At 41.8% G+C, this 14,885-nt stretch overlaps 2 protein-coding genes across 2 annotated transcripts; one reads left to right on the forward strand and one right to left on the reverse strand.

Annotated features, from left to right (window-relative positions):
• The first annotated feature begins 7,913 nt into the window (after positions 1-7,913).
• On the forward strand, positions 7,914-10,139 carry LOC122761701 (stathmin-like). The gene is made up of 5 exons (XM_044016946.1): positions 7,914-7,988; positions 8,916-8,954; positions 9,057-9,229; positions 9,300-9,491; positions 9,560-10,139. The coding sequence occupies exons 2-5, from the start codon at positions 8,945-8,947 to the stop codon at positions 9,635-9,637; spliced, it is 453 nt and encodes a 150-aa protein (XP_043872881.1). The 5' UTR covers positions 7,914-7,988; positions 8,916-8,944; the 3' UTR covers positions 9,638-10,139.
• A 1,026-nt stretch (positions 10,140-11,165) lies between these two features.
• LOC122761700 (pro-opiomelanocortin-like) lies at positions 11,166-12,839 on the reverse strand. The gene is made up of 3 exons (XM_044016944.1): positions 12,747-12,839; positions 12,255-12,378; positions 11,166-11,849 (listed from the first exon to the last, which is right to left on the reverse strand). Exons 2-3 carry the CDS (start codon positions 12,372-12,374, stop codon positions 11,397-11,399), a joined length of 573 nt encoding a protein of 190 aa, XP_043872879.1. The 5' UTR covers positions 12,375-12,378; positions 12,747-12,839; the 3' UTR covers positions 11,166-11,396.
• Between the last annotated feature and the right edge of the window lie 2,046 nt (positions 12,840-14,885).

Raw genomic sequence — 14,885 nt, forward strand, 5'->3', positions numbered from 1 at the left:
GCTGAATGTGTCATTTCTATGCAAGAAAAACTTCAAGTGTCTGCAAACCAGTGTATACGGGTATCTAGTAATCAGAGTTCCCACAGGTCCTTGAAAACCTTTGAATCTACAAGGCCCTTAAAGTGCAAGAAAGAAGTTAAGTTGATATTTAGGTAAATGTCTCCCTTGTTTGTTACGACGCCACCTGCTGTTTCATGCCCTTCATTGCTTGATGTAAACAGACGAGGCAGACGCAGGACAAATGTCATAATTACGCTGTCTCTCTCCACCGTTCACGTGAGAGTCCATGCAAAACAACGAGTAATGAGTAACGATAAGAGCGAAGGGTTAAGAGTGAATCACTTGATGCCTGTGAAAGGCAAATTCCAAGATCTCTGTCTCACCAAAGAAAATGACAAACGCTGACTTTGACCAAGATCCTAAGGACAATAACTGGTCCAGATCAAATAAGTGGAAGTTACAAGTTACCCTCCCATATTAAGCTGCGTCAGCACATTTGGTCCTTGAATTCAAGGGAACTGGTCATGGAAAGTCCTTGGAGGTGTTGGAACCCTGTGTAATGGTAGTTGCTGATGCAGGTGCAAATCTTCACAGTTTAGTGTAAAGTATTGAAATTAGAGATGCACTGATACCACCTTTTACTCTGACTGAGTACAAGTAGGATTACTTGCTGATATTTGCCGAGTACTTAATAATACCATGACAGCAGCAAGTCATTTTTAAAAAAACAAGTTTTATTTGCCTCAAATACTGAACAACATTGAATACGATTGCTGGCGTTCAGGTGCAAAAGTAAAGGAACAGATAGAATTGAATTAGACAGAAATGCTACTTTTCGATGTCAGCTCTCCTTTTGTCATTGTTGCTTATCTGAAGTCCAAACTGCGACACATCCACTTATTGTTGCACAGCTGCTGAGCTCACGTGAAGATATCTACAGTGACAGAGTGCAGCAGTATTGAAGTAGTTTAAGTGTACAGGAGGGCAGCGTCAGACACGATACTCCTGATGCAGACATGCCAACCTTGAATTGTTTTATTTGAGCAGTAAGTTACCAGGGATTTATTGTCAATGTTGTTGTTCTTACATCACACACATACACACACACACACACACATTGTCGATGCCCTTTTGGCTGATCACACATACAGTGTTTGATCCCTCACAGTTTGTGTAAGTTCACACACTGACAAACAAACTTTAAGTGTAGCTTTTAACTGTAGATTTATTTTAACGGTGAGATAATCCAGAAAATCACAGATAACAAAAGATTTAAATTATTTTGCAGTTCATTGAGTGAGATAAGTATTTGACCTCCTATCTAAACATTAGTAAGTTCTTGTTGGAGGAACCCTGGTTGTCAGTACTTGTAGTCGATCACCAGGTTTTTGACCACTCCTCTTTGCAGATCCTCTCCAAATCCTTCAGGTTTTGAGGCTGTCGCTTGGCAACTGGAAGCTTCAGCTCCCTCCACAGATTCTCTATAGAACTTAGGTCCGGATACTGGCTCGGCCTCTCCATGACCTGAATGTGCTTCATCTTAAACCAGCCCTTCGAAGACCCATCCACGACCCATTTGATGTCACCCAGGATTTCACGGTACAAGGTCCATCTGTCTTTCCCTGGATGCGGTGAAGTTGACCTGTCCCCTGAGCAGAGACACGCCCCCAAAGCAAATGCTTCCAGCTCCATGCTTGACAGTGGGGATGATGTCCCTGGGGTCACAGTCTGAATTCCTCTTCCTCCAAACACAGTGAGTCGAATTGATTCCAAAGAGCTGGATTTTGATGTCATCTTGTAACAGGTGTCTTATTTTCTTAAAGTGAGAGGACAAGTCTTTATTGTTGGCAGAGGATCAAATTATTTCACTCAATGAAATGCAAATAAATGTGTAATATGTTTGATATTCTGTTAAAATAAACCTACCATTAAAAGTACAGACTGTTCATGTGTTTGTTATTGTCATGTTCCGTTGTCAATGTCATTTTATTGTGAAATTCCCTCTTATTTTAAAGTCTTTTTGTCTCACATGTCTGTGTGAACTTTTCCCCTCTGATTACAAACCTGTTTCACCTGTGTCTTGTTCCTCAGTGTATTTAACCACTCCCCCTTCCTGCGTGTGGTTGTGAGTTTGTCTTGAGCGTCATGTGTTTCTTGAGCGTCATGTGTTTCTTGTGCGTCATGTGTTTCTTGGCGTCATGTTTCTTTCCGTCATATTTCTTGGCGTGTGTGTTTTAGCGTGTGTGTGTTTCTTGGCGTCATGTGCCGTGTTTCATAGCGTCATGTGTTTCGCGCCATCACGTGTTTCTTGTGTTCTTGAGCTCATTGCGTGTTTCTAGCGCGTGTTTCTAGAGCGCCACGTGTTTTTGGCGTCACATGTTTTACGTCATGTTTCTTGAAGTGTCACGTGTTTCTTGAGCCATATGTGTTTCTTGAGTGTCACATGTTTCTTGGCGTCATGTGTTTCTTGGCGTCATGTTTCTAGAGCGTCACGTGTTTCTTATGTCCACGTTTTCTAGAGCTCATGTGTTTCTTGAGCGCCATGTGTTTCTAGAGCATCATGTTCCGCACGTGTTTCTTGAGCATATGTGTTTCTTGTCGTGTTTCTAGCCGCGTGTTTCTGTGCGTGTTTCTAGAAGCCATGTGTTTCTAGATGTGGCGAAGCGTCATGTGTTTCTACGTTTCTGGCGCGTGTTTCTGTGTTTTCTTTTCTAGAGCGTCACGTGTTTCTAGAGCGTCACGTGTTTCTTGAGCGTCATGTGTTTCTTGAGCGTCACGTGTTTCTTGAGCGTCATGTGTTGCAGACGTTGCAGACAAAAAGGTTGAGCTACAGAAAAGTTTACCAGCGTGTCACATTAATGTATCTTCTGTTTTTAAGACTTCTGTAATTAAGACTTAAGCTTCAGTCATTTTCAACATCCTCTGAAGTATGATGTCAGAAAATCCAAGGAGAACCTGAAGGCAGCACAAGTCAACACATGTTCCATGATGCTGCAGTTCCTCTGGGTGTGCAGTAGATGGAGACATTCACTAAATGATCACACATGCCTCCACACCCACACACACGTCTTTGTTGTGTCTGGTACAAAAGAAGACTTGATCTATACAACAACATGAACAGGATATATGATTATCATAACAACAACAATAATAATAATAATAATAATAATAATAATGATAATTATACTAATAATAATAACAATGATAATAATACTACTAATACTAACAATGATAACAATACTAATAATAATAATACTAAGTATATATATACTAAATAATATTAAGAAGAAGAAGAATAAACTAGATGAAATCATGATTTGATATTATTTCACTAATACTGACATTTTAAACCCAGTGAGGAGCTGGACTTGGACACGCCCACAGTTGTCTGGAGGCTCATCACAGCAGCGAGACCTGAAGTCAAGCTCCTGACCTGTGTGTGTGTGTGTGTGTGTGTGTTCTTGTATTTCTGAGAAACTGGACTAAGGACTAAGAATTGGGTTAAGTTTAGGGTTAAACATTATCTGGTGTTGTGTGTAACACATATATTACAGTGCTCATTTATTCAAGCATGAGACAAATGTGTTATTGTTTTTTCCGTAAAACATCCCAGTATGTTTCCTCCTCTCCTCCTCTCCTCTCCTCTCCCCTCCTCTGAGGCAGCTGCCTCACCCATGTTTCTGCCACGTAACTTGTTGCTAGGGTAACTAGCCTTGAGAGAAGCTTGGGCCTTACAGTGGTGTTATTGTAGTGCACATGTAGGTTTGAAGGCTACAATGCTGGGTGAGAGTTTGAGTTCCTGTGTTCTTCAATCACTCACTGTTTCCTTATTAGATGCTGAAATAAACCAAAACGTGAAGCAAAGTCTCGAATAATCTCTTCCACACAACATATAACTCTATATGAATGAATGTGCTGAATGCTTTGTTCAGTGAACGAAGTGTGAGGAGGCAGTGGTACAGAAAGAGGCATCGTCAGAAGCAGGCAGGAGGCGGGATCACGAGACCGTGCAGAGGATGCCAGGCGAGCAGGCGGGCAGGCGGGCAGGCGGGCAGGCGGGCAGACACATGGTCCAGCCAACAGAAAAGTCTTCATGTGGAAGTCAACGTGCCAGCGCTGATACACTGGAGCCTCAGGACGGAACATGGAAAGAGAGAAGATGCTGAGCCTGGGCAACAAAATATCGATACCTGCTCAGAGTGTATACTGGAACCAAGTATTCCATTCTTTGTTTGACTGTTAAAACGGGACCAGTCACTGTGACTATAAACCATGTGGGACCTGAATAATTTGCCCACTTAGTGTCCACTTTGTACCCCGGTATAGTCCAGAAAGGCTATTAAAGAAGAGGTCAAACACAGGGAAACAAACCACAGACGTGGACATGGTGGCTCTCCTGCGCCTCCTCTGGTGTCAAACAGCAGCTGTGTGTGTACAGCATGATAATCTGTGCTGTCAGTATCTTCGACTTTGTTTAGTGCAGATGCATCAACATCCTCATGTTGTGATTCAAATGTCTTCCTTCCTGTAACAGCATCCAAACCTGCCTCACACACACACACATATGACATCATCCTAGCAGTGACGGGGCGGAGTCTGAGACCTTGTCCCTGTGCGATCATCATGTGCTGTCCTCGCTCTCATTCCTTAAAGATGAACTCACGGTCTGTAACTGCAAACACTCACATACAATAACAATGACGATGACAAAGCTTTGGTTTCTGATCATTTCTGATGCAACAACAGTGAACAGTGAAGTCACATGTACGGTGCAGTCTTTTTTACTTTATGTCTCATAAGACTCATAATGTTTGGTTCAACTTCTGAACACATAAAAGACTTTTTCATCTTTGGAATTCTGGTCTATTTTATAGAACATTGGGGTGTCATATGAAGCGCTCCATCATGTTTGTGTGTGTTTATTATTTATGTACATTTCATCATGTTTTGTTATTTGTGTAAAGAACAAATATGTAGTTAGTTATATAGTTACACTACTGTTACCATACTCTTGACCTCTAGTAATAATCAGTTTAAATGCAGGACAGTGAGTAACGAGAGGCTGATTTTCAGCTCTATAATCGTTCTTCATTGACATCCAGTGTTTGCCTGCAGCTCCATCTGTGGATCATCCTTGTCGTTGGTTCTGTGCTGCTCTTCACCACCTCCCTCTCATCCTCCTCATCCTTTCTGTCCCGGGGCTGACGCCGCGGTCCCAGAGGAGCCCTGTGATGGTAACAACCCCTGATTCAGCACCACTGGTCCCATCCATGCCCCCTCCCTGCACCACTTTTCACTTAGTGGTTTCTCCCCAATCGCAGCATTTTACAGCCCTCTCTTTTTTTATCCTCCCTTCCAGGTGGTACCAGCCTCCCCACCATCACCCCTCCCCTCCAGCCTGAAGCAGGCTCTCGGGCTCAGACTGAAAACATATGGTATATCACCATAGGCTGTGCCGGGGAGACATCAGGGAAGCACCAAAATGAAATATTGATCACATTCATGAACATGGAGGAGAACATCACAGACTGATAACATGGGTTCACCTTTTACAGTCACAGTGTTAAAAGCAACAACGAGACAGGAAATTATGGTCATAACAAAGAACGAGAGCTTCTCTCTTCGTCTTCTGCACCATGAAGGAACTTTACCTGTTTATAGTTACAGAAGCGTGACTCGTCCTGGAATCATGCTTAACATGGAGTCGAGATAAACACACAAGTGACTGAACCATGTTAAAGTCGTATTCACACCTGAAATACCGACAACACAGTCGAGGCCTTAAAACGAGACATCAGCCAGTTCCTGCTCGGGTCTTCAAAAGAGCCTGAGCAGCATTGTTCTTTATGAACACACCAGCAAGCTGCAGCTTCCCTGCAGGCGTCACCAGAGCCAGAGTCTCTGGCTGTGACGCCTGCAGTGGTCACCAGAGCCAGAGTCTCTGGCTCTGGTGACGCCTGCAGTTAGGTCACACGTTAGAATGAGTTGTTTTTGCACAGATGCACCAATGACCTCTACGTTTAACCACCGTGTCGTAACCTGAAAAAGAACACACTTACTTCCACATCGCACTTATGACCAGCACTTTATAGTTTGACTTCCTTGAAGCACTTACTTACTTCTAGCACTTGTTTGTACACAAATGTTTAAATGCACTTATCGTGAGTTGCTTTGGATAACAGCGTCTGCTCAATGACATGTGATGTAATGATTCTATGTACTCTGTATGCTAAGCTACTGTAACTGTCACTTTGTTTTCTAGCTTTTCGAAACATGTCATTTTAATCAAACATCAATGCATTTCAATGGAATATTTGTATTTGTGCCATTTTCACCAACAATAATTGATCATCTTTATATTTAGAAATCATGGAAGCATACTCATACTCACTGGTATTTGACGTGTGTAACACACTCAACACTGAGTTCAAAGAAATCCTGAAACCAGCCAAAGACGATATGCACTGAGACGTCCTGCCGACAGCTCACACACACACACACACACACACACACACACACACGTCATTGCCCTAAATCACAGGATAAAATGACGTCCTCGTGGCAACAGTAAAAATAGATGCTCACTACATTCCTGTGACAGACCTCATCAGAATAATAATAATAATAACCTTCAGCTAAATATAGGGTGAGACAATAGAATCGAATAAAAGCGTCAGCGTTTACATAACTGCACTAAAAACAAACTGCTCTGATGTTTCCTTTATAAACACACATGTTCACAGTGATGACATGTTTATACAACGATGATGTCATTTGTAGAAGCAGCAGCAGACACTGGCGATCATCATAATAATAGTGAATAGTGAATACTCTCATTTATCTACTGATTAATGACTTGATTGGAGTTCCTGAAACCATTTTCTTATTTCACTACAAATAAACAACAGTAGATGAAAACTGTGGCTGCTGTTGCTGCCATGGTTACGGCTACTGCACCAGAAGAAGACGTTCAAATCTGGCCCCTCCTCCTTCCATGAACATGACTCGCCCACCTTCATGTTAAGAAAACAGAGCAGCTTTCAGTCCAAGGAGTTTCCCACCAGTGTGTGAAGACTGCGGAGGAGACCCATGTGTTTATGGCAGGAGCAGCCACGCCCAACATGGAGACCACCAGAGAAAACAAAGATGAATAAGGGGAAGACATCGTCTGTATTTCTCTGTCACTGCCCTACACACCTCCATGTGTCTGTGCGTTATTATCACCTTATGCAATACTTCCTGTAGAGTTGGAGGTGGAATGGAAGTGAACGAGGACTATTACTCGTCAGTGCTGCCCATGAGGGAGATTGATGAGGGCGCTGTGACTCGCTCCAGCTGATGCCAGCATGCTTTTCCTGACTGGACTCTCAACTGTTTACTTTTACTGTTTACTTTTACATAATGTTTACATTTGTTTTACCTGCTCGTGTGTAACCAGTGTACATCATGTCGCTGTGATATACGCGTCTGAACTTGTTCTAATGGACTGTGCCACATCTGTAATCTGGTTCAGATCAGGGTGAATGTCGTTCAAATGATAATACATATATATATATGTGTATATATATACATATATATATACATTATATTCGTTCACAGCCTTTTACAACAACAAGTATCTATAATCCACTAATAACATGGACAGAATAATTCCCTATTCGAGTCAAACTGACATAAAGGAGATTGTTTTGTCGTCACTGCTTCACACAGTTGTATGTTAGCTTAGCTCCAATGCTAACCCCCTCCCTCACATAAGTAGAGTTCATTGTCTAAAAAAAACCCAAAAAACTACAACTCCCAGAAGCGCCTGAGAGTCGAGGATCCGAACAATCGCTGGTGGCGAACGTCGTGACGCAGCGTCCACGCGCCATATATGAGAGGCACGCGCCTTGCACGCGCGCGCACAGCAGCACAGGGCTGAGACCTGCAGCATCAGCAGCATCAGCAGCATCATCATCATCAGCAGCAGCAGCAGCAGCTTCTGTAAGGTGGGTGTGACTTCACTTCTTTATTGTGTCAGACTGTGTTCTAGTAAACATGGCGGCACGTGGGAATAAGAGCAGACATTATTAAAATCAAAATCTTGATTCTGTCAGACGGAAAGAAACCTTCTCTCTCTCTGTCAATCAAATCAAAAAGGTCTTTATCTCTGTCTGTCTGTCTGTCTCTGTCTCGGTCTGTCTCACTGCTCCTCTTTGTCTGCAGCTCACGTCATTGTCTTAGTGTGTGTTTGAGACAAACTCGTCACTGACATTTGTTGACATTTGTTGACATTTGTTGACATTTGTCGTTGTCGTGGGGAAGCAGCTGTTTCCTCTGTGTGTGTGTGTGTGTGTGTGTTGATGCTCACGTGCGTCGTGTCGTGTTTTTTTGATGTTGAACCAAAAGCGATTTGAGCTGAGATTGTGTGTGCACGTGCAGACCTGCAGAGCACAGGTGTTCACTTTCCCTCATGACCGTTCTCCCCTGACGTGGCTCATGTTTTCCTCTATTGTCTGTCTGTCTGTCTGTCCGCCTGTCTGCCTGCACCTGGCACTGCCCGCTGTGCCCGCCCACCCTCACCATCACAGTCTTTGTCTCCACCACACAATGTGACTTGTGTCGTCCATTAACAGTTCACGCGGCGCGAGGACAGCTCCCTGACTGATTTCTGAGTGACAAAAAAACAACATCTATGTGTGTGTGCGTGCGTGCGTGCGTGCGTGCGGGTGGGTGGGTGCGTTATTGTGTGGCTTCATGGGCGGTGGTTGGTTGTAGTACTAAACATGACCACTGTGTCGCCATTGAGTCCCTTTTATAGCTGCCTTGTGTTATGAAGGTGATTAGTTTCGCTAAAGTCCCGCTAGAGGTCGCTAAGTTGTCGTCTATATATTGTTCCGTCCCAACGATGTAACCCTCTGTGTCCTTCTTTGTAGGTAGACTGACCTGCATCACACTTTGAAAGATGTCTGATGGTAAATTTACTCTCTAGTATGAATTAAATGCAGATTACAGTTAAATTAGGATTAACAGAGACTTCATTCTTTTTTCTATTTTTTTATCCTCCTTCTGCTCAGATATCCAGTTCAAGGAGCTTGACAAGCGTGCATCTGGCCAGGCCTTTGAGGTTATCCTGGGTGCTCCTGACCCTGACGCCAAGGGAGAGTTCCCTCTGTCTGCCCCCAAGAAGAAGGACGTCTCACTGGAGGAGATTCAGAGGAAGCTCGATGCTGCAGAGGAGAGACGCAAGGTAAAGAAAACAACGTCCAACAAACGCACAAAAAGACAGGGGAGGTGATTTATTTGAACTCCTTTTTCAGAACCATGAAGCCGAGGTCTTGAAGCACTTAGCTGAGAAGCGTGAGCATGAAAAGGAAGTGCTACAGAAAGCCATGGAGGAGAACAACAACTTCAGCAAGATGGCTGAAGAGAAGCTCAACCAGAAGATGGAGGCCAACAAAGAGAACCGCACGGCACTCATGGCAGCGATGAATGAGAAATTCAAAGAGAAGGTAGACGACGGTCAAATGCTCTCTTTCTTTACACATCAGTGTTGGATTTGACCGTCTTTCTTCTGCAGGACAAGAAGCTTGAGGAGGTCCGCAAGAACAAAGAAGTCAAAGACCCCAACTCAGAAGAAGGCACCTCGGAAGACTGAAGGTTAGAACAGGGGCTCGTGTACAGGGTTTTTTATGTATCCAAAGATTGAGTTTTGTTTTTGTTGTTAGTTTGGTCACTACTCACCTTTTTGAACCACTTTTTCAATCCTCCTGCTCTTCAGTGTCCTCGCGCTCACTATACATTAGATGCTAGATCATTTCCTGTAGCTTTTTTGAAAACTAGCGGCGTATCGTATCCTTGTTGAAGCATGTTTCTCTTAATCCCTGTCTGCTGTGAACCACACTGTGGTTCTGGTCCAGGTGCGGGACCGCTCCTTTACTCCTGCAGCTCGTGTTTTGTGTCACTGCTGATTTGCTTTTGTTAAAAAAAGACAAAAAAAGCTGTAGAACTGTGAATGATCGTGGGATGCCATCATGCAAACGACTGAATAGGTGGAGTCCACCCTTGGAAAGAGCAATACACTCTGGCATCTCAGTAGATACAGTGTTTACTTGACTCAAACTGTTGTACTAAAACAAATAAAACAAATGTAAAGTCTCGTCAGTGACTCCCAGCGCTCACGTGTCTCTTGCTCTTTGGTGCCAACGTGACGATAAATCCATCATTTTAAAGACGGAAATCCTGAAAATGGGTCAAAATCAGTGATACAGTCAAATAATGGAAATGCAAGAGAGAAACCTGAACCACGGAACATCCACGACAACAACAACAATAATAAATAGAACAATAACAGTAACAATATCGTTACATTAGAAATGAAATAAGTTCAATTATAAACCAGAAGAAGAGACTTCAATTCTGCTAATACTTGCTAAAGGCAATAAAACACACTTTCTTACCCATGAATGTACATTTGTGAATGAGCAATTTTGCCATGATGATAAAAATGTGAGTTTTCTATGAAGTACTTTTCAGCAGAGAAGAATAAACACATGCACAGCAGAATAGTTTTTCATAAATATCCATGACCTTCCCGGAAAGGTTAGAAATTACAAATGCAAATGTTTTAAATCAGAATAACCTCACTCACTTACTCACTCACTCACTCACTCACTCACTCACTCACTCACTCACTGTATGATGTCAGCTGATACCGATGCTAACCTGTTTTATAATGTGTGGCTTTCAAAAGACAAATATGATATAAATAAGTCAGATATGTTCCAAAGCCTGGGGTCATTACTGGGCCCTATGTTCACTCTCGGGGGCCGACCTCAGTTCAACTACTCAACAACAAAGTGTTCCTTTGTGATTAAGCCAGGCTTCCTTCCATCCTTTGTACTCTCTACAAACAACTCACTTATAGTATCATCAAATCATTAGAAACACACACACACACACACACCAGACTCACAAAAGTGCAGCATCTGCCTCGACTGTTTGGCGTGAAAGGAAAACGGGGGACAATGCAATCAAAGGTGACACGTGTACGACACAAGTCACCTGCTGTAAACTCTTATTTTGTCTTATTTCTTATTATTTCTTATTATACTAGCAAAATAAGTCGAACTTTGTCTTCATCAGATATAACTTTGTGTCATTGTGCGTTTCAAAGTGAGTCAAAGTGTGATTGAACTTTGGTTTTATTGTTTCTTTGTTTCTGTCACATGATCAACGTGTGTGTGTGTTTAGAAAAACACAAACTTATCAAATAAACAATCACAAAATAAATATATATATATATATATGTCGATTTTTCATTTTTAACCCTTCAAACAAACACTGACAGGTTTTTTTTGGGGTCGCTCGTCGTCGAACATAACGTGTGTCGATTGGTCGTCTCTCTTGACTTCCATCTATCTCCCGCCTCCGGCTCCTCCCCGCTGCGCCGCCGCCTCCTCGCCGTCGCCCCGCCTCTCCGTCAGCTCGTCGTAGCGTTTGCTGGCGGGCGGGTCGCTCCAGCGGAAGTGCTTCATCTTGTACGCGCCGTCCTTTTTCTCGTGGACGTTGTGGAACTTGTGTTGCTCGACGTCCGCCTCGCCGAGCTCCTGCCTCAAAACCTCGGGGAATTCTTCCTCCACACTGTTGGAGCTGTAGACTGTGATGGGCCGGCGTTTCTTACCGACAGGCTTCCCCCAGCGGAAATGCTCCATGGAGTAGGCGCGCTTGGCCTGAGGAGAGGAGGAGGAGGAGGAGGAGGAGGAGGAGGAGAGCGCCAGGGAAGACAGAGGAGGAGGCTGGAGGTGACCGTCACCCGGGACCAGCGGCTCCTCGGCGCTGAGGTCAGAGCGACACAGCCGGACACACTCCTGCAGGACAGACGGAGAAAATGTCTGTACCTGAGGCAACGGAACATTTCAGTCTACGACATCAACGACGTCTTTCTTCAGATTGACCTCAGTGACACAAGGTGACCACACGAGGCAGCAGAGGAGCAGCAGCTAACATCACTGATTTTCTCTGAGGTTTGGTGTGCGGTTCATACGTGATCATGTGACATAGATTTCTATGTCACATGATCACGTCTTTCTCTCACTGTGAGACAGACTTTTCCAACTGAAGTCTGTAAACCACTCACTCTCACACGCCAAAGTCCATAGAGAAACCTCTGCTGCCTCGTGTGGTCACTTTGTGTCACTGAGGTCAATCTGAACAAAGAATTTTAAAAACTCACTAAAATAAGACATTTGAACGTGTGTGTGTGTGTGTGTTACCATCATGCTCCTCTCATCGTTGACTTCCTGACAGCTTGGATGCTCCCAGCACTGGTTGGTGACTGATCCTCTGGCCACGCCCAACACCGTCGCAGCAACCAATAGCCACACAGGACACATTCTCCTGTTGACACACACACACACACACTTTTACAAAATAAAAGCCTCTCATCACATCAGTTCATTGAACTCTCTTTGTCCAATAATGTTGTAAATAATGTAAAAGAAAACATACTTTATTTAAAAATGCTCCTGAACTTTCACACTAAAGAAAGTTTCACTTTATGGACATTATATTATATACAGAGAGATCGAGTTGACACACACACACAATAAGTTTTTTCTTTCTTTTTTTGAAAGTTTTTAGACTCTTTCTTTGGTTTCGTCTCTCGTTTTGTTATTTTAAATTTGAAAAGACATTTAAAAGCAAACAAGCTTTTTTAAATAAATTTGGTAATTAATTAAAAAATGAAGAAAAAAAACGATGCTCACCACACTGCCCTCTCTCTCTTGCTCTCTGTTGTTTTCTTGTTGTTCGGTCGATGGACAGAGATTAAAGTCGCTCCTTCTGTTCTAACGACTGACGAACACTTTTATATCCTGTCAGACACACACACACACACACACACACACACACACACACACGGATCATCACCTGAAATCTCCCGTTCACGCTGGAAACTCACCTAGAAAATCAATGACACACACACACACACACACACACACACACAAACCTAACAAACATGTTACAGTTTTCATTTTTTTGTCTCTTAAATTTAGATTTAAAATATTTATTAATAAATCTTTCATGTAATATTTACTACGACGGTGAGAATAGTCGTAATCTCGTAATCTAAATGAGTCTGGAGGTAATGAAGGCGTGGATGAGGATTTCTGATGGTGGATGAGGATTATGAGAATAAAGTCATAACATTACAAGAATAAAGTCGTAATATTACGAGAATAAAGTCGTAACATTACGAGAATAAAGTCGGAACATTACGAGAATAAAGTCATAACATTACGAGAATAAAGTCGAATATTAAGAATAAAGTCGCAATATTAAATAAAGTCGAACATTACGAGAATAAAGTCGCAATATTACGAGAATAAAGTCGAACATTACGAATAAATAAAGTCGAACATTACTTATAATAAAGTCATAACATTACGTAGAATAAAGTTTTAACATTTGTGAATAAAGTCGCAATATTACGAGAATAAAGTCGGAACATACAGAATAAAGTCGGAATAAAATTACGAGAATAAAGTCGTAACATTACGAGAATAAAGTCGTAATATTACGAGAATAAAGTCGGAACATTACGAGAATAAAGTCGCAATATTACGACAATAAATTCTTAACATTATGAGAATAAAGTCGTAAAATGTCTTTCTGCTTGTGTACTTTCTGTTTTATTTTGTCTTTCTGCTTGTGTACTTCCTGTTTTATTTTGTCTTTCTGCTTGTGTACTTCCTGTTTTATTTTGTCTTTCTGCTTGTGTACTTTCTGTTTTATTTTGTCTTTCTGCTTGTGTACTTTCTGTTTTATTTTGTCTTTCTCTGCTTGTGTACTTTCTGTTTTATTTTGTCTTTCTGCTTGTGTACTTTCTGTTTTATTTTTGTCTTTCTGCTTGTGTACTTTCTGTTTTATTTTGTCTTTCTGCTTGTACTCTGTTTTATTTTGTCTTTTCTGCTTGTGTACTTTCTGTTTTATTTTTGTCTTCTTTTCTGCTTGTGTACTTCCTGTTTTATTTTGTCTTTCTGCTTCTTGTGTACTGTTTTATTTTTGTCTTTTCTGCTTGTGTACTTTCTGTTTTATTTTGTCTTTCTGCTTGTGTACTTTCTGTTTTATTTGTCTTTTCTGCTTGTGTATCTTGCTTTATTTTGTCTCTTTCTGCTTGTGTACTTCCTGTTTTATTTGTCTTTCTGCTTGTGTACTTTCTGTTTTATTTTGTCTTTCTGCTTGTGTACTTCCTGTTTTATTTTGTCTTTCTGCTTGTGTACTTCCTGTTTTATTTTGTCTTTCTGCTTGTGTACTTTCTGTTTTATTTTGTCTTTCTGCTTGTGTACTTTCTGTTTTATTTTGTCTTTCTGCTTGTGTACTTCCTGTTTTATTTTGTCTTTCTGCTTGTGTACTTTGTCTTTCTGCTTGTGTACTTTCTGTTTTATTTTGTCTTTCTGCTTGTGTACTTCCTGTTTTATTTTGTCTTTCTGCTTGTGTACTTCCTGTTTTATTTTGTCTTTCTGCTTGTGTACTTTCTGTTTTATTTTGTCTTTCTGCTTGTGTACTTTCTGTTTTATTTTGTCTTTCTGCTTGTGTACTTCCTGTTTTATTTTGTCTTTCTGCTTGTGTACTTCCGGTGCGATGATCACCTTCACCTGTGTCGTATCAGTCACAGCTGTTTCTTGTTTTCCTCTGACGTCACCGTCTGTTCTTCACTCTCTCTCTTGGTTGTTCCTTCACTCTTTTATTTTAATCTGGATTATTTTATTCCGTGCCAACTCCTGTAAATTGTTTTCTTCAGTGTTCAGCGACAAGAAAGGTAAAATAACAAAGATTGATTTTTAATGAAAGGAAAATGTCAGAGGAGTCACTGCTTTGTTGGTGTTTGAGTAATCGTTGGACAA

The sequence above is a fragment of the Solea senegalensis genome, unplaced genomic scaffold (genome assembly GCF_019176455.1).
Source record: "Solea senegalensis isolate Sse05_10M unplaced genomic scaffold, IFAPA_SoseM_1 scf7180000014891, whole genome shotgun sequence".
NCBI lineage: Eukaryota > Metazoa > Chordata > Actinopteri > Pleuronectiformes > Soleidae > Solea > Solea senegalensis.

What these genes read in the sequence shown, in the direction of transcription:
- LOC122761701 (XM_044016946.1), top strand. An exon ending in CTGCAGAGGAGAGACGCAAG is followed by an intron (nt 9,230 to 9,299) that starts GTAAAGAAAACA and finishes CTCCTTTTTCAG; the next exon opens with AACCATGAAGCCGAGGTCTT. An exon ending in ATGAGAAATTCAAAGAGAAG is followed by an intron (nt 9,492 to 9,559) that starts GTAGACGACGGT and finishes TTTCTTCTGCAG; the next exon opens with GACAAGAAGCTTGAGGAGGT.
- LOC122761700 (XM_044016944.1), bottom strand. Translation starts at nt 12,374, where the DNA reads ATGTGTCCTGTGTGGCTATTGGTTGCTGCGACGGTGTTGGGCGTGGCC. An exon ending in ACGATGAGAGGAGCATGATG is followed by an intron (nt 11,850 to 12,254) that starts GTAACACACACA and finishes TCTGTCCTGCAG; the next exon opens with GAGTGTGTCCGGCTGTGTCG.